The sequence below is a fragment of the Zalophus californianus genome, chromosome 2, assembly GCF_009762305.2.
Source record: "Zalophus californianus isolate mZalCal1 chromosome 2, mZalCal1.pri.v2, whole genome shotgun sequence".
Classification (NCBI taxonomy): domain Eukaryota; kingdom Metazoa; phylum Chordata; class Mammalia; order Carnivora; family Otariidae; genus Zalophus; species Zalophus californianus.
In genome coordinates this window covers 72140270-72160613 of record NC_045596.1, presented here as the reverse complement: position 1 = coordinate 72160613, position 20344 = coordinate 72140270, and the positions used below count along the sequence as shown (strand labels likewise).

Genomic DNA, 20344 nt, shown 5'->3' with positions numbered 1-20344 from the left:
TATATGTTCTGTGTGTCCCACACCTACTCCATCACCATCTTATCTTACTTCACTGTTGTAGGTGAAAAATAAGAAAGGAAATATTTTGATTCCTCATGACAAATGTCAGTCGTTTCTGATATAAATAGTTCAATCCAGAAATGCCTTGGTCTCCCATAAAAATTGCTTTTTACTGCATTGTAATTTCCAGTTAGGGTAATGTTCTTTGGTTTCTAATATTTCTTTTATACTTCTTTTATAGGAGGCCAGTTGTAAGAACGCATTACCTAACATCCTTATAACAAAAGACTTAGAAAGAGACATGCAAAAACCATCTCTCAAAACCAGGGTAAGTTGTCTACTCCTTTGGGCTACCATGAGAAACATTTAGCAGGGCTCTTGATGTTCTCATGCTTCCATGCTCTTGTTTCTTGCATTTCCCTCAGGTTTTATCTTTGTTTTTATTTCTGGACCTGGTTGCTTAAAAAGCACTTTTTATTTAGTACATTTAATCCAAAGTGATATTCATCCCCAAATTTTCAAGACAATCCTCTTACTTGACTGATATTTTTTAGTACAGGGTTTTGCTTCTACTAAATCAGAATTGTTTGCCGCCTACATCATAGGAAATAGTCGAATATAGTAGATCTTTCCTTGGTTGCTTTGAGGGGTAAAATACAATGTCCAACTATAATTTTTCAAAATAGAAATCACTTTATTGATTTTTCATAATTATAAAAATACATAATCAATTAAGTAAATTTTAACCAGGAAGAAATAAGATCATATATATGACAGAATAAAGAGTCTAATGTGTAAAATTTTGTTTTCCTTATTAAGAAAAATCCAAAATGTACATAATTGTTTTGTCAGTGAAAAGAAAAACCCCTTTAACCCAAAATATGTCATGGAAATTTCTTTTTTTTTTTTTTAAGATTTTATTTATTTATTTGACAGAGATAGAGAGCACAAGTAGGCAGAGAGGCAGGCTCTCCACCGAGCAGGGAGCCCGATGCAGGACTTGATCCTGGGACTCCAGGATCATGACCTGAGCCGAAGGCAGTCGCTTAACCAACTGAGCCACCCAGGCACTCTGTCATGGAAATTTCTTTGATCATTTGTTTGTCCAACCAGAAAAGTTATTGCATTAATTTTAGAGTTCCTTTCCTAATCTTTAATCTTTTAAGTAGAAGTTCTCCTATTTACTTGGGTATATAGAATATTCCTAACTGGCCACCATGACATTTATAGAGTTATTGTTTTTCCCCATTCTGGGGGGATAAAAAAAAGTTCAGCAAATTTTCCTGAGTCCATTGTAGGCAAAATTTAAAAGAATTCTAATCTCTGATTTTTAATTGCAAGTTACCATAAAAATAATTCTGTAAAAGGTAAATTAAGTGAAGTATTGAGTTAATTGTTTAGTGTCTTGATTACAGTAAGTCTGGTTTATTTTTTAAAAGAAATAAAAAAACCCTTTTTTACAAAACCTATTCCTTGATTTTTTTTCTGGAAAATTATTCAAACTACCCAGCATGCTTTCCTTTTCAAATACAACCTACTTTTTGTATCTTTTTCTCTGAAATACTTGTGTCTACAAACTTATATATAATTAATTCAAATGTATAATAGAAATTTTGTTGTGAATTAATAAAAATTCATTGTAAAAAAATACACTCGTAAACAAATACCTTGAAAAGGGTAGGATTGGAAGGAAATCATTAAGTAGCATTTACTTATTAATTCCATGTATCGGTGTAACTGCCTTTATGTGAAGAGACCCTAGATGAATCACTTCCTAAATAAAGATAATCTCAAAACCTGTCATAAAAGTTGTTTGACAGGATTGATTTACTCTTATGAAATTAATCCTATTTGGAATTTTTCAGGTAGGTACAGAATCAATAATGTGCATTTATTACCCCCTGTCAGTCTCACTGTATGGTTCCTGAACAAACTAATCCAATAGAGAAATTACTTCATTAGTTAAGCTTTGGTTTTTAATTTAAGCTTCTCGGTGGCCTTACATAAGCAAGTTTACATTTACATGAGCAAACTAAGCTCTGCTTAGTTTATGGGTGATTAAAATCCTTGTAATTTCAAATCCCAGATAGGAGGCAGAGCATGTGAGCTATAAGAGATTATAAAGCACTAACTCTTTCACCAGGATTTTATCTTAAGATCTTTTTTCCTCCAGATGATCTTTGAAGGCTAAAGCTGAGAACATCTTCAAAATATGGTTGATGTGTCCTTTCTAGAGTGACTGAGCGAGCTATGAGAATGATGTGTATCCTTGGTATTAATGTTACTCCATTTGGCCTGCTAGCTGTCTTTCTCAGATATCTCTAGTTACAGCTGTATTTGCCTTGGACAGCTAAGTATTTGTGATCCCTATATGGCTAGGGATGTAAAATGGTAATCCAGAAATGGCATATGTCCATTGACTCAGGAGATGTCTCTCTAGTCTAAGCCATCTGTCCCCATCTGTGTTCCCTCTGCCAGTTGTTGTCACTGTTCTTAGGCAATAGGAAGGATTATATTTCTCTTCCTTAGGTAGGAAAGCCACTTCTTGATTTGAGTCCAAACTAAAAAAAAAAAAAAAAGGATACCTCCATTTCACAGTGCCATGATGCTTCCTGGATGAGCAAGGTCACCAGCCCTGGTAGCTCAAGGACATATTCATATAACCATTTCTTGTCCAATACCAATACTGTGTAGAGGATGTATGCAAACAATTGGAATAGATGATAAAGAAGAGAACATCAGATAGATTTATAAAGAGGTATAGAACATAGAAAGGCACAGCTCCATATGACCTAATACACTTAAGACTGGAGAAGACAGTCTTGTTTCTACCAAATACAGGTGCTTTAAACAAGTGTCACAACCCATATTCATTGATCACAGTATAAACCCAGAATAGGATTCAGGGAACTAAGGGTAGACAGTTATTTTCCTTCTCTCTTTCTTCCGTTGGGGCATGCTTTGGACTTCCCAGTGTAGTCCCTGTGTTCTTGACCTCAGCAAAAAATTCAAGGTCAGGTCATTGTATGAGAATGAATATCAGATTCATTCAGTGCTAGGATGAAGGTATAAAATAAAAGGTTACTTGTTTTCCTTCCTGGCTTTTATCAGTGGATAAAACGGTGCTGATAAAAATTTAAATTACAAGCACATAATAGTCTGTTAGTCATTGGATTCTCTTAACATTTTATAGAAGTTTCCTTTATTTTTTAAATTTTTTAAAAGATTTTATTTATTAAGATTTTATTTATTTATTTGAGAGAGACAGAGAGAGAGAACAAGCAGGGGAGCTGCAGGCAGAGGGAGAGGGAGAAGCAGGCTCCCCACTGAGCAGGGAGCCGATGTGGGGCCCGATCCCAAGATCTTGGGATCATGACTTGAGCCAAAGGCAGATGCTTAACCAACTGAGCCACCCAGGCACCCCCAAGATTTTATTTATTTATTTGACACAGAGAGACAGCGAAGCGAGAGAGGGAACACAAGCAGGGGGAGTGGGAGAGGGAGAAGCAGGCTTCCCGCCGAGCAGGGAGCCCGATGTGGGGCTCCATCCCAGGACCCTGGGATCATGACCCGAGCCTAAGGCAGACACTTAACAACTGAGGCGCCCCTAGAGGTTTCCTTTAATATGCAAAGTTATATTAACTATAAAATGTGTGATAAGGATAATGCAGTTATCAAATACACTGTTTTGTAATAGAAGCAACTGTTAAATTATTTTTCTTTCAAAGGTTAATGGTTTCATGGATCATGAATTGTTTATGGAGATTTTCCTCAATAATGAGAATAGGTGGAGCGCCTGGGTGGCTCAGTTGTTAAGCGTCTGCCTTCGGCTCAGGTCATGATCCCAGGGTCCTGGGATTGAGCCCCGCATTGGGCTCCCTGCTCAGCGGGAAGCCTGCTTCTCCCTCTCCCACTCCCCCTGCTTGTGTTCCCTCTCTTGCTGTGTCTCTCTCTGTCAAATAAATAAATCTTTAAAAAATAATAATAATGAGAATAGTTGTTCCAGTTCTATGTTCTTTAAATGTTTTTTAAAATGCCTATGTCTGTTAACAAAGTAAACTAAAAATTTTAAATAATGTAGGGTTTTGAGAAAATTTAGTGGCAGTATAATTTTCAGTAAGCAAATTAATAGAAAGAGTAATAAGCATTAAATTTTACCAAGCTTCTAAGTTATTTTTAAAATATTACTAATGGGGGGCACTTGGGTGGCTCAGTAGTTAAGCGTCTGCCTTTGGCTCAGGTCATGATCTCAGGGTCCTGGGATCGAGCCCCGTATCAGGCTCCCTGCTCCATGGGAAGCCTGCTTCTCCCTCTCCCACTCCCCCTACTTGTGTTCCCCTTCTCGCTGTGTCTCTCTCTGTCAAATAAATAAATAAAATCTTTTCAAAAAATAAATAAAATATTGTTAATGGGCATGCATATATTTTACATTGCTTTAATTAGTGTATGCATTCTAATTCATGTTCTCTTTCTTCAGTTAACATTATTTCTACTATGCATTTCCATGCATCAAGCTAGTTTGCATCCTTATTTTTCTAATAAAAGTAATAGTAGAAGTAATAGTGATATTTATTGCTAACATTGATCAAGTGCCAGACACTATGTTAATTACTTAATGTAGATCTTTTTTTTCTGTTCAATATGCTCTATCAATATTTGCTTTCAGTAAGAATATATGACAGTTTATTTAGGTATCATTCCATGTTTTTCCAATATTTAGGTTATCTTCAATATTTAGATCATTTCCAATATTTTGTTATTACAAACATTTTAAGTAAATAATTTTCACATGACACCTTTTATGCACACGTGGGAAGTACAGTCATAAATATGTACATCTTTAACTTGTCTCAACTTTGCAAATACTTTTACCAGTTTACATGCTTAACAGCTGCAGATGATTGTTTCCATTTTTCACATCCTCACCAACCCTTGTTAATATCAGAGTTCTTGTTTCCCCAGTCTAATGAGTGTGAGATGTATCTTGTTGCCTTAATTTGGACTTCTCTAACTTCTAGTTGTGTCAGAGACATTTATTATTCACTGAATACCCATGTGTTTCTCCAATGTTTCCCAGCCCCATTGCAATTAGCTGAGGTCAGCCAATGGCTTCTGGCCAGTAGGCTGTGAGCAGAAATGACAAGTGTGCCTTCAAGGGCAGAGAATTCAAAAATTGTGCATAATTCTCTAGCCCTTTCTTACAGTACGGCAACTAGATAGTGGAGCATGGGCCCTTTAATGGCTTTTATGAAGTGGAGAGCCTCCTGTCAAATTGCACTGGATTTGTGTAATGACTGAGAAATAAACCTGTTTTATTAAGCCACTCAGATTTCTGGGTTAATTTGTACCTTTGCTATAATGTAGTCTATCCTGATTAATTTTTTGGGACAGCTTTTCATGTGTTCATTAAGCATTGGTCATATCTGTGATCATTAATCTGTGTACTACTTTCTCCTGTCGTTGCCAATTTTATTATTGGGTTGTTTGCTTTTTTCTGAGTAATCTGTATGAGTTTGTTACCTGTAGTCAGTTATATGTGTCTCAAATACTTTCTCCCAATTTTGTAGTTTTCTTGTTATACTGAGTATGGCACCTTTTAATGTATAAAAGCTTTTTATTTTAATGTCAAATTAATTAGTGTTTAGTTTTTGTGTTTTTTACATCTTGTTTGAGAAATCCTCACATATTTTGAGGTCATTAAGAAAGTCTTTTTTATTGTTTTCCAAAGGTTTTAAATTTTGCTTAGCATATATGTTGGTCTTAATCCATCTGAAGTTGAATTCTGTGTAAAGCATAAAGTAGGAATCTGATTTTATATATAAAAAAATCAATCAACTTAGCATATTTGTTCAATAGTTCATCTTTTCCCCACTTTTTGAAATTTCCTTTCTATTATATGTCAAATGTTTTATGTGTGTTTTGGGGCTGTGTTATTAGTTGCTCTATTTGTTTATCTCATGTCATTACCACAGTATTCTTATTAGTGATATCTGGGAGAACAAGTTTCTTCAATTTGTTTCCCTTCTTGAAAATTATTTTTGGTCTATTGCTTTTGCAGTTGAATATTGTCAAGTTTCATGAGAAATTTTAGTTAGAATTTAAACTGAATTGAGGCGCCTGGGTGGCTCAGTCGTTAAGTGTCTGCCTTCGGCTCAGGTCATGATCCCAGGGTCCTGGGATCGAGCCCCGCATAGGACTCCCTGCTCGGTGGAGAGCCTGTTTCTCCCTCTCCCACTCCCACTGCTTGTGTTCCCTCGCTCACTGTGTCTTTCTCTATCAAATAAATAAAATCTTTAAAAAAAATTTTTTTAAACTGAATTGATAGAGCCATTTCATGAGAATTGGTATTCCATTCATGACCAGCATGGAACTCTCCACTTGTTCATGACCTCTTTAATGTCTTTTAATTTTTTTTTTAAATGTAATTTTCTTCTTAAATGTCCTAGGTAGCCCACATTTTGTAGATATTATAAGTGAAATACTTATGATGTCTTCAAACTTTGTTGCTGATATTTAATGTTGTAACTAATTTTTATTGTTGTCTTTTATATTTAGAAGCCTTGCCAAATTCTCATTAGTTCTAATATTTTGTTGATCACTTCTCTTTTATTTCCTTTGTAGACAGTCAGTCATATCATCTGGAAATAATGAGCCTGTTTACTTTTTTGCATGCCTTTAATTATTTAATTTCTTTTTTCTTGTACTATGTTCTGAAGGTTAAATAGAAATGGCAATAGCATGCCTTCTTGAATTCCTTCCGGATTTTAAGGGGAAGTTTCTACATTTGACTTTTAAGTATCATCATGGCATATTTGTTTTTCTTACTTTTTTTTGAAATTTTTTCACAAAGCCAGGCACATAACAGACCTTCAATAAAGACTTGAAAATGAACAAATTAATTGCTTTTGTTTCATCTGAGAGTAGTTAGTGTCAGCATGTTTTCATTATAGGTCTTTCTTCACATATACACTTAATTAGGTTTATAATATTTGCTGTGTTTGTTAGATAGGCTCTGTAAGCTGAAGGAGGTTCCCTTCTATTTATAGTTTGTTTAGAATCTTTATCTTATGTGAAAGTTAAATTTTAGCAAATGTTTTCTTTTGTGTCTATAAAGATAATTGCATGGTTTTTCCCATTTATTCTTTTCTTGTGGGGGGAGATATACTGAAAATTTTTCTAAACTTAAACTGATCATGCGTCACTGGAACAAATCAGTTCCAAGGCTGATCTTGGTACCAATTCTTTTTAAACTTTTTTTTTTTTTAAGATTTTATTTCTTTACTTAAGAGACAGTGTGAGAGAGAGAGAGATCACGAGCAAGGAGGAGGGATAGAGGGAGAAGCAGACTCCCCGCTGAGCAGGAATCCTAATGGGGGGGGCTCCATCCCAGGACCCTGGGATCATGACCAGAGCCGAAGACAGACGCTTAACTGACAGCCACCCAGGTGCCCTTGGTACATATTTTTACATACCTTGCAAGTTTTGGATAGCTGCTCTTTTGTTTAGTATTTTTGCATCCATATTTTATCTGCTTTTGGTGTAAAGGTTTTATTCTTCTAACAAAATGAGGGGAGGAGAGTCTTTTCTAATCTCTGAAATAGTTAAGATCAGGATTATCAATTCCTTCAATATTTGGCAGAATGTATCTATAAAACTGGGCCTGGTGAGATTTATTGGTTCATTTAATTTTTTAAATTTTATTTAATTTTTAATTTAATTTTTTAATTTATTTTTAAAATTTGTTTTGGCAAGTTGATTTTTAACTACTGATTCAGTATCTTTAATGCTCCTATTCATGTTTTCTGTTTTTTCTGAATTAGTTTTGATGTTATATTTTCTGGAATATTACTATTTTACCTAAATTTACCAGCATAAAGTATTTCAGTGTTTCCTCTGACTTTTAAAATCTTTATTTTATCTGTAGTTATAAACTTTTTTTCATGTCTAATATTATCTTTTGGGACCTTTTTTCCTGTTTGCTCTTGATAGGCTTGCCAGAGACTTTATTAGTCTTTGCAACAAACCAGATTTTAGTTTTGTTGATCCTCTGTTGTATCATTATTTTCTATTTCATTGATCTCTTATTTTTCCTTCCTTTCTTCTTTGTATCTATTATTCGTAAGGTAGATCTTTTTTTCTAATGTCTGTCAACTTTTCCTCCATAACCATATATTGTAAATATGTTTTTTGTGTGGTTTGATACTGAAGCTTGATGATCTGTTCTTTTGAGTGTATTTGCTCTGTTTACTAAAAGCCTTCTTTGATGTGTTGAGTGTCCTTTATTATATTCGAGAACTCTTTTCTAGGATCATGTCATTTCCTTCCTTCCTTTTTGTGTGTTTTGTTTTGTTTTGTTTTTTGGTAATATTTTCCCAATGCCAGACACGTAGTGAACCATTGATAAATACTTGAGAATGAACAAATGAATTAATCAATTTTTTCTCTTACTTTATATGAAAGCAATGAGTGTGTGTGTGGTTATGGGAAATTTGCTTTTGTAAGAAACTAGTCAAATTTAGTACATTTTTTCATTTGGAATGGGTTCAATAACCATTAAACACATAATTATATCTGGAATTTAAGACTTTGAGTTTTTTATGTATCTTTTCCTGATTTAATCTCTCTTGAGCTTTTCTTAAAATAATTTTCCATCTGCTTTTTCTGCTCCCATATGTTTGTATGTATGAATATATGTTTATTTTACTAGATAGAAAATGCTTTGCATCTTGCCATCTCCCTGATAGGTGTTGGATGATAACATTCTCTGTTTATTTTTTGCCTCTTCCATTATCTTAGGAAATCACTTTGCAAAGCTATCCCTTCAGTGCCCAGCAGCATGAGAGTTAACAAAATAAATAATTTTGTTCATTTATCATTAGAGTTATATCTATGATTAAATCTTTTATTTATTATAAGCATATTCTTTATTTGATTTCCTAAGTCACCACTGAACTATTTGAAGAATTCTTGGAATCTCTTTAGAATTAATGACCAGTAGATTTCAATTATTTGGATCATATTTTTTTTGTGTTTTGTGATATTTTATTTTATATATATATATAGAAAATCAAGTGTATATATATAATCATTGTACATTATATATATCATTATATAATCAAAAATATATACTTTATATAATCAAGTAAGAATATAATACAGGATTAAATACTTATTTTAAATAATAATGCAAAATATGGTGTATCTGGGTGTACCTACCTTATCTCTCAATCCAGTAATTTGGCTCACTTAACTCCTCTTTCCAGATACTATACACAATTGTAATTATAGGCCAAAGAAAAGAAACACCTTATGAGAACATCTGTAGATTAGCACTCCCATGGAATCTACTATATAGCCAGCCTGGTCTCATAGTCCTGAGTACCCAACTTGCTAAGACTGGCTTTACACACCTGATCCCTGACCTTCTTCTCCAGCCTGAAACATCTCCTCTTGCTTATCTGCCCTGCTTTGATAAACACCCTGAAGTGTTGGCTATTTCATCATTACATTCTGTGCCAGGTGATAAGGATACAAATTTGCAAAGCCATTGTCTCCTACCTGAAGGAACTAGGTTGGAGACTAGACATGCAAAACATAACATGTGCTAGAATGACTTTCGAATCTCAGATCAGCCTTTGGGTTCACCATCCTCTTTTGCAAACAATCAAGGTTTAGCCTGGTTTCTTTGATTTTTCACTGACCCTAAAGATCTCACTGGCCTTTTTGTTCCATTTTTCCCATTTGCCTTATTCTACAATTATGACCAAATTCTAATTGAAGTTATTAATGCTACCTGCTATAACAAAAATCCCTATAACCACTGGATTTATTTTAAAAAGTTTATTTCCCACTCCAGTCATTGTCTGATGGAGGTAGGGAGGAATTTGTAAGCAGCAAGCCTCAAAGCAGTGATTCATATCACACACAGGCTGCTTCCGTCCTTCAGCTATGTCTTCTAAAGAGTGTTTGGTTCTAATATCGGCAGTGAACAAAGAAAAGAAGAAGCATGTGCAAAGTTCGCAGGCATTTAACCACCTCAGCACAGAAACAACACCTGTCCCTTCTACTCACATTTCAGAACGCAGTAACATCCATGGGAATCTGCTAAATGTAATTTTCCAATGTGCCCAGGAAGAGGAAAGTGAAATAGGAGTTGGGGAATACATAGCATTATTGTTACCCCAGCCTACCCTTCTGTTTGCCAAATAGATTTTTCCATTTCTCTTACTGTACAGAAAACACAGTCAATCCTTCTGCAAGGATGAAACTCCAGAGAACCAACCAGTCACTCCAACGAGCTCAAGCTCTAAAATTTCTGGGTGATGTATCAGTACTCTGTCAGAGCTAGACATGGTTCCTCTTGATCTGAGAATCTGTGAAGTAAAAAGATAGACTGTCCCTCTCTCCACACACACATCCATATACAAATGGGACACTACATAGTCCCGTTCACACACCAGTACGTACACATGCACAGGAAGCCGTGAAGGTGCTTTGATTAGGCTTAGATTGTGCTTTCTGCAAGGAACTCCATTGTCTGTTTTTTCTCTGGCTACTGCCTTCACATTTTAGAATCCCCTCCTTTTCATTATTGCCCTTGGAGTGGGTATAGGGAGTGTGTCTTAAGCTATAGCTTGCTGTCTATTTGAGGAAGTTTGGTGACTCAGAGATTGTTTTAACTCTTGAACAGCAGAGACTTTTCCTAAGTCTGGGCTGATGTGTTTTCATGGTAGGGGTGATGGTTTGTTCGTTTGTTAAATGTGGTTTGAAGGAATTGACAGTAAATTCCTTCAAAAATGTGACAATGTAATTGATTCTGATCTAATTGCTTTGGGGCAGTTCTGTGAGCTAGTTATTATACCCAAAGTAGGTCATCCTTTCCTCTGCCTTCCAGATCTCAGGAGAATTCCTCATTGGAAGAAATTAACCAGAACGCTAGTGGCAAGGGATTCCCAGAATACAGTTTCCAGGCTTTACAGTTTCCCCTGAAGTACACAACTATCTTATAAAATCTTATGAAATTATGTTTCAAATAAGTAAAATAGACCGTATGTGCTATGAAATTGATTACAGCTGGCTTTGTAGAAGAGAGAGAATTTAAGTCAATTTTTTAAAAAGAACTGGACAACTGAACAGAGGAAGGATTTCAGTGGGAGTGGCAAAACAAAGATTAAAGGAGAAAATGAGCATCCTGTGTTCTGTAAGATTTATAGACTATGGGCAGAAGGTTCAGGAAGGGAAGTAGCAGAAGATAAATTCTGAAAGACAGGTTGCAGCCAAACTATAGAGGTGTTTGATTATTAAATCTTGCATAACGATTGCCATGCTATGTGATAAAATTTATTAAATGAACAGCAAACTAAAAGGAAACAAATTTAGAGAACAAAAGAAAATCAGTTCTTCTGTAACAGAGAGAAGTTTTTGAAACAACAAAAAAGGCACATATATGAACAAAAAGATAATTACAAGAGGGCTTTTATTTTTTTGCTAGGTCACATGACAAGAAAAAGGTGATTTTAATGAAAAGATTTCTGGTTTATAGTCTTACAGAAGCAACTCTGTCATTTAATGTAGTGTATCCTTAGGTACATTGCAGAATACTTAATATCTCAGTATTCTAATTTATAAAAGATAATAACATAATCATGATGTAGCTGACACTATTTACTCTATGCTGGACATTGTGGAAAATACTTCTAATATTACTTCATTAAATCATCACAACACTATAGGATAGAAATGACCTTTATCAGTCCATAGAGCCTTCGTTACACCTCAATAATAAGCAATCCCAGAATCCTAGTGGCTTAAAACATTTATTTCTTGCTTATGCTGCCTGCCCAATTTAGATTGACAAGGGGGCTCTGCTTCAGCTTGTCACCCAGCAACCCGCACTGACAGAGCGGCCCTTCTCAAATGTGGCCAGTGACTGTGCCCGAGGAAAAAGAAAGAGTCCTATAGAATCTTTTTTCAAAAGATTTTATTTATTTATTTGACAGAGCGAGAGAGATAGCGAGAGACGGAACATAAGCAGGGGGAGAGGGAGAAGCAGGCTTCCCGCAGAGCAGGGAGCCTGATGCGGGGCTCGATCCCAGGACCCTGGGATCATGACCTGAGCCCAAGGCAGACGCTTAATGACTGAGCCACCCAGGCGCCCAGGTCCTATAGAATCTTGCACTGACAATTAAAAGCTCTGGCCCAGAAGTAATTCTATCACTTTTGCTCATAATTCATTGCCCAGAACTAATCACATTACCCAACCCAGTCACAATGGGGACAGGAAATACAACTGTAGGATGCATCTGGAGGGAACTTTACCAATCTTTGGTAAACAGGAGTCAGTCTACTGCATTTTTCTTCCTTCTTTATAGATGAGAAAATGGAGGTTTAGCCTAGTTAACTTTCCCAAGGTGGTATAGAAAAGTGCCAGATGATATTTGATCCTGAAGCTCAAACTCTTTACCCTCATATTGCCTCCCATCACTGTAGTCCTATATGCTACATTGTATTATACTACCTCCTTTGCAGAGTAGTTGTGAGAATGAATGATAACATATGTAAGTAATTGGTATATAGCCTGGGTCATGGAGTATGCATATGGGACTTAGTGAAAGTTATCTTTTTTTTCTTCTTATTTTACTTCTTAACCAATAACTCAGTCTTTCTTACGTGTGAAAGCTCTGAACTAGTTTTGTAGTGACTGTATTTTTCTCCATGTTGACAGCTGTTATTTTGATACCAGTATTAGACATGTTTTGTATGTGAAGAAATCCAATTGCACACAGCTTACTCTCATCAGCCATCCTGAAAACCATTTTACATGTCAACTAAGCATATGATATACAGCACTCTATCACACTAGCCTACCATACTCTCAATATAATAAGCTAAATAGACTTTAGTGGAGTATCCTAGGAATTTAACACCTTACCTACAAGGTGGCTATTGCTATGGGAAATTAATACTAGTTTCATATCATCAGGCCTGGAGAGTTTGGACTTTTTGTTCATTGTGATAACAGATGTTTATTCATTGCCCCATGCTATCACATGCAGATAGAAAATCTACTTGTTTGTTGGGGACTCTTGTACCCAGAATTTATAGGCATTAAATAGCTCTATAAATGCTAGAGAAGATTCTTAAAGCAATCTTTTCCTACATGTATGTGGATATAGTTGAGACAGATATATTCCTATTTTAAAAGCAATTTTCTTTTACTTTCCCTTAATGTATTGTTATAAGCATCCTCTGTGTTGGTAAGGCTTCATAATAACAGTGATGATCATTGTCATATTTTGTATTCCAGATGTTTTTGGTGTTATTATTCAATATTATAAGTACTATTTGGACAAATACCATTCAGTATGAGCTTTATTTCTTAGAATTATATCCACAGGATATACTGCTAAAAGTGAATTCAGTAGTTCAAAAGTTATATGTTTATGGCCCTTAAAACCTATCGCTAAGTTAAATTTTTACTTAAGAGTTATAAAAATTTACACAACCGCTGGAAAATATAAGAATGCCAATTGCTCATATCCTTACCAACATTAGATGTTACCTTTGTGAGCAAGGAGGACAGAAAAATAAGACCCAGTTCTAAATCACATTCTTTATTTATTACTAATGGAATTCCATGTATTTCTGTATGATTTACATTTTCTCTTCTATGAAGTATCTTTCAGTGTAAGGTACTTTTAGCTCTCAATTGCAATCTTAGTATTTTTCTTAAGTAGCTATGTGAATTAATTCTGTATGAAAAATATTGGTAATGAAAGGTTTGTGACTAAAAGAAGTGACATGACCAGAGGGTCAGGGTTTATTAAGATTAATCTGCCTATGGTCTATTGAATAGATTTTAGAACAGAATAACCAATAAGAAAAATTCTGTATTACATTACTCTGTATTAGGATATTAGTCTGACATTGGGCAAAGTTGTTTTTATTCCCCTGTTTCATTCATACTACAGAATAGTATACTGTACTTTCCAAACTATTTACTCCGTAGGTTTATTTTTTTGTTGTTTTGGGGGATTTTTCATTTTAAGTTTTTATTTTTTATTTTTTGTATATTTTTTTAAGATTTTACTTAAATTCTAGTTAACATACAATGTTTTCTTAGTTTCAGGTGTACAATATAGTGATTCAGCACTTGCATACAACACCCGATGCTCATCACAGCAACTGCACTCCTTAATTCCCATCACCTGTTTCTCCCATTTCCATCCCCCCCCCAACCTCCCATCAATTTGTTCTCTATAGTTAAGAGTCTGTTTCTTGGTTTGCCTCTCTCTCTCTATTTCCCCTTTGCTTGTTTGTTTTGTTTCTTAAATTCCACATATGAGTGAAATCATATGGTATTTGTTTTTCTCTGACTGACTTATTTCGCTACGCATTATACTCTAGCTCCATCCATGTCATTGCAAATAACAAGATTTCCTTCTTTCTGGCTGAATAATATTCCATTGTGTGTATAGACGCCACCTCTTCTTTATCCCTTCATCAACTGATGGACACTTGAGCTGTTTCCATATCTTGACTATTGTAAATAATGATGCTATAAACATAGGGTGCATGTATCTCTTTGAATTAGTGTTCTTGTTTTCTTTGGGTAAACACCCAGTAGGGCGATTGCTGGATGGTAAGGTAATTCTATTTTTAACTTTTTGAGGAAGCTCCATAATGTTTTCCAGAGTGGCTACACCAGTTTGCATTCCTACCAACAGTGCACGAGGGTTCCTTTTATTCCACGTCTTTGCTAACACCTGTTGTTTCTTGTGTTGTTGATTTTAGCCATTCTAACAGGTGTGAAGTGATAGCTCACTGTAGTTTTGATTTGCATTTCCCTGATGGCAAGTGATGATGAACATCTCTTCATGTGTCTGTTGGCCATCTGGATGTCTTTGTGAAAATATCTCTTCATATCTTCTGCCCACTTTTTAATTGGATTATTTGTTGTTTGGGTATTGAGTTGTAGTTCTTCATATATTTTGGATATTGATTCTTTATCAGATATGTCATTTGCAAATATCTTCTCCCATTCCATAGGTTGCCTTTTAGTTTCGTTGACTGTTTCCTTTGCTGTGCAGAAGCTTTTTATTTTGATGTAGTCCCAATAGTTTATTTTTGCTTTTGTTTCCCTTGCCTCAGAAGATATATCTAGAAAGAGATTGCTAAGGCCGGTGTCAAAAAGTTACTGCCTGTATTCTCTTCTAGGATTTTTATGGTTTCATGTCTCACATTTGGGTCTTTAATCCATTTTGAGTTTATTTTTATGTATGGTGTGAGAAAGTGGCCCAGTCTCACTCTTTTGCATGTTGCCGTCCAGTTTTCCCAACACCATTTGTTGAAGAAACCATCTTTTTGCCATTGGATATTCTTTCCTACTTTGTTGAAGATTAATTGACCATATAATTGTTGGCTTATTTCTGGATTTTCTATTCTGTTCCATTGATCTATGTGTCTGTTTTTGTGCCGGTACCATACTGTTTTGATTACTACAGCTTTGTAATATAACTTGAAGTCAGGAATTATGATGCCTCCAGCTTTACTTTTCTTTTTCAAGATTGCTTTTGCTACTAAAGTTTAAATTTTAGTCATTACTGTTCATTTTCACAACAGAAATGTTGTGTCCTTAGGGAAGAAGAAAGCAAAGAGAAATAATTTGTGTTAGATCATAAGATCAGGATAAAAACATAAATTTAGATACCAAAATCTCAGTTTAGAGTTAATCTTGGGTTTTGAAAATTGGCATAATTGGAGATAATGTAAATACATAAATTATATTACTACAATTGGTTCTTTTGCATCTTGGCCCATAGTTATTTTGCTTACATATTCTAAATTTTGTCCACCTTCTGATGTTAGTCCTTTTGGTCATTTCATGCTGAGCTATGTCTGTTTTGATTATTTCTTCTCTTTGTTACCAGGCATTGAGCCTGTGTTATTTTAGCTTGAATTATTATTTTTTTCAAAATATTTAATTGTCTGTCTTACAGCAGGCATTGAACTAGAAGCTGAGCATTTAGATATTGAACTTGATACATGGAGTTTTCAACCTAGCGAGGAATGTAGAATAACATTCAAATATTTGGTTGCAAACTGTGTAAATTGCTAGGAAGGACAATAGAGTGCCCTGGCAGCATGTAACAAGGGCACCTGACTTAAGCTGATTCATCAGGGAACACCTCTTGAGGGAAGTGAACATTTCTTTTGGGACCAAAGAGGAGTGAGAGTAGGTGTTGGGGAAGAGAATTTCAAACTTCATAATAGTGTGAGAAGGCCCTGGGGCTAGATGAAGTGAACCTGGCCACTGGGAGGAGTCTGAAGCCCTCTGAGAGATGCAGAGAGTATCTCCACATAAAGCTAAAGAAAGGCCCTTATAGTCTATTAAGACATTGGAAATTTCACCAAAATGAAATTGTAAACCATTGATATGCTTTAAATACAGAAAACTATAACCACATTTATGTTTAGAAAATATAAATCTGGTTCCTATGTGCTGAATACAGTCAGGAGAGAGCAAAAGTGGAAATGGGAAAACCAATTAGAAAGCAATTGCAGTTGTCCAAGCAATAATTTATGGAAGCCTGGAGTGAATAGAGATGAAGAAAAGTAGACTTATTTGAGATTGTTATTAATGACAGAATTAGAACTCGGTGATGCATTTGGTGTGAGAGATGAAGGGAAAGGGAAGTGTGAAAGATGACTCTCAGGTTCCTGGTCTGGGGAATGAGCTGGTTGGAGACCATATACCTAAGCATTTGAACCTGTGTGCCATTGTGTGCTCTGTAAGCTCTCTGCTTCAGTTTCACTGTCTTCCAAATGGAGATGTTAATTGAAGATGATGGTTGGAAATAGGTTTGGAACTTAGAAGAAAAGACTGGGCAGAGGTCCAAATTTAAGAATCATTAGCGTATAGATCACTTTGGTGCACAAATGAGGAAACATAATCTTCTCTGTATTGTAATATGCAAACTAAGAAGAAGGCAGGCGACTACCACTTTGCCTATGTTGAAGTCATGGAGAAATTATATTTATACTGAATAGCCAAGATAGAACTTAAATGTTTTAAGAAGACGTGTTTATAAACGGATAAGAGTGTACAAGGGAGGTATAGAACAGAATGTTCCTGTTTATAGGCTTGAAAAATCTTGGTCTTACTGTGTATAGTGTGTCTAGGGAAGTGGCAGGAAATGACCTGCAGTAGTCTGGTGTAGTTATGCAATGCTAAAGAGTCTGAAGAGTTTCCTATAGACTATAGGAAGTAGAAAGCCATTGAACAATTTTAAACAGGGAATAAGCTCAGATCACCCCTGTCAACAGACATAGTGGATTAAAAAGTAGGAAGCTAGGGGCGCCTGGGTGGCTCTGTGGGCTGAGCGTCCAGCTCTTGGTTTCAGCGCAGGTCATGATCTCAGGTCATGCGATCAAGCCCTGTGTTGGGCTCTGCTCTCAGCACAGTCTGCTTGGGATTCTTCTCTCCCTCTCCCTCCCCATGTGCTCCCAAATGCGCCCTCTCATTTTCTCTCTTTCTCTTTCTCTCCCTCTCTCTCTTCAAACAAACAAGCAAACAAATAAAATCTTTAAAAGGTAGGAAGATACAGTCCAAATGACACATAAGAAAGGCCTAAACAAAAGTGATAGGAAGGAAAAGAAGGTAAATAGGTAAAAGCCTCAGAGGAATGCCTTCCAGATCAGAGTGGGTAGATGTTTCTTGCCTTCATCAACAAGAGTACTAAAGGAAGAAAAGCTTATTTGAGGGCTAAGAGGAAGATGAGTTTAGTTTGGGATATTTTGAGAAAATGTTGGGAACTTCTCTCATAAAGTGCTAAGACTAACATAAAAATATTTTGACTGAAGATTCATTACAGACTTTGACAGGGAAAATACAAGCATAGTATCATGTTTATCAATTAGACCTTAGCAAAAATTAAAGGCTGCCTGGGAATCATTCTTTCTTCAAGATTTGAAAATGGAGACAAGACCAGTTTGGTGTTAGTATTTTAACACCCTTGGCAAAATTGAACTTATATGTTTGAAAACTTTAAAAGTGGTTTTGGGTAAAATAAAATGTTATATTCCTTGAAGTTTCCAAAAGTAGTTATGGTTTTCAAGAAAATTTCCATTGTGTGTTGACATTTGAGCTGTTTGTTTTCTTTCCAGTGAACTGCTGTGGTTTTTCTCCTACATACCCATTTTATTGATGAACACAGATTAGTAGATAGCTTATTTTGCTTTTAACATATTGCTATATCTTCTTTATCTCTTCTATTTGAAAACAATTTTCAGATATATCTTTAGCATATGTCTTTTAAAAACAAGGACATTATCTTAATCCCATTATTGTACTGAAGGAAATTAACATGGATACAATAAATAAATGTAATTTTTAGTCCTTATTCAAATTTACCCATTTGTCCCCAAAATGTCTTTATAGTCCAATCAGATCAAGGATCAAACATCAAGTTTTATTGCCATGTAGCTTTCTGCCTTTTTTTTTTCCTTTCCTGATATTGACTTTTTTTTCCCAGACTCACAGACAATTATCATGGGACAGAACAGAGATGGGCAAACTACAGCCCATTGGTCAAAACCCACCATCTGTTTTTTGTAAATACAGTCGTATTGGAACGCAGCCACACCCATTCATACCACAACACAAAGTTGAATAGTTGCAACAGAGACCTTACAGCTTATGAAGCCTAAAATGTTTACTTTCTGGGCCTGTACAGAAATAATTTACCAGCTCCTGTTGTGAAATGCCCCACAGTCTAGAGTTTTTACTGTTTCTTCATTAGTAGATTGAGGTTAATCTTTTTTTTCTTAACTTTAATTTTTTTTCAAATTTTTATTTAAATTCTAGTTATCATACAGTGCAATATTGGTTTCAGGAATAGAATTCAGTGATTCATCACTTACATACAATAGAAGTTAATCTTTTTGTTTTGTGCTTCCCATTGCATTACAATAGGAAACATATAATGTTTACATATTTCATTATTTGATGAGGCTAAGTTTGATTGAGGTAGTGTCTGCCAGATCTCTCTATTGTAAAATGACTTTTCTCCATGTGTGATAAGTATTCTTAGACACCGAGTGAATATCCTATTGTCCAGCACCACTTACATAATAATGTCATAAGCATATATTGATGATCCTTGTTTAAATCATTTATTTTGCTGGGGATGCAAACTTTCTAATTCTAGTATTTCTTCTATATTTATTACCATCTGTAAAGAATAGTGTCACCCATCCCACCCCTGTTGTATTTTTACTATTATCATGGACTCATGGATTCTTTTATAATTCAATGAATTATCAGCCTTTTGCTTATTGGTTGTTTAAAATATTCCACATTTCCTGTGGGAGACTTTTCAAACTGGCTTCTGTGTACTTCTAATATGTACTCATTAATCTTGAGCTTACCTTATACTTGTTCTGTCACAGACCTGTAATTAGCCATTTCTCCAAGGAGGCTTGGTTCCTTTTACCAGAGAATATGTTTTCAGAAAACCAGATTTGGTATATTAGGAATCAATGTGAATAAAACTACATTGATTTCTTATTTATATATTTCTCCCAATATTTTATGAAAATTTTAAGATAGAAAGTAGAATTTTTTTTTACAGTGAGCACACATACACTAATTCACACAGAATATAATTAACATTTTACTCTGTGTATTTATTATATGTGGATCTATATATTCATCCTTTATCCATATTTTAATCCATTTTATGTTTGATGTATTTCAATTTAAGTCATATATATCCATATACTTCACCTCTAAATACTTGAGTATAAAGTTCATTAGAGTTCAATATCTGTTTACTTTTTATATAAAATTCCATATAGTTAAATATAAAATCTTAAATATGTCATTTGATGGATATTAAAAATTTACACACCTGTATTCGTTTCGATAATTAAACATCCAAACAATTATCAAGTTGTACAACATTGACAATACCTCAGAAAGTTCTCTGGTGCCTCTCCCCAGTGGATCCCTGTCCCTACCACTGAGAAGAAACAACTGTTCTGATTTTTTTTTTTTTTTTTTTTTTTGCTTAGGTTTTTCTGTTCTAGGACTTTTTCCATCTTTTCAATTTTAGCCATTCTGGAGAATGTGTATCTTACTTGGTTTTAATCTGTATTTCCCTGATGACTAATGATTTGGGGTACTTTTTCATATGCTTTTAGCCATTCCCATACGTTTCTCTTTAAAGTGTCTATTCAAATCATTTGCCCAATTTGTCTACTAAGTTCTCTTCTTTTTAATTGAGTTGTAGGAGTGCTTTATATTCTGGAAACCAATGATTTATCAGATAAATGTTTTGTGAGT

The 20344-nt window shown here is 35.0% G+C and overlaps 1 protein-coding gene across 8 annotated transcripts in view; it reads left to right on the top strand.

Moving 5' to 3' along the window:
- FAM13A (family with sequence similarity 13 member A) overlaps positions 1–20344 on the top strand; it is a 369758-nt gene that overhangs the window by 191715 nt on the left and 157699 nt on the right. For all 8 annotated transcript variants that reach the window (XM_027600469.2, XM_027600471.2, XM_027600470.2 and 5 more), the window contains one exon: positions 242–328. In XM_027600469.2, the coding sequence (XP_027456270.1) occupies positions 242–328 (87 nt within the window). The remainder of the gene's footprint in view (positions 1–241; positions 329–20344) is intronic.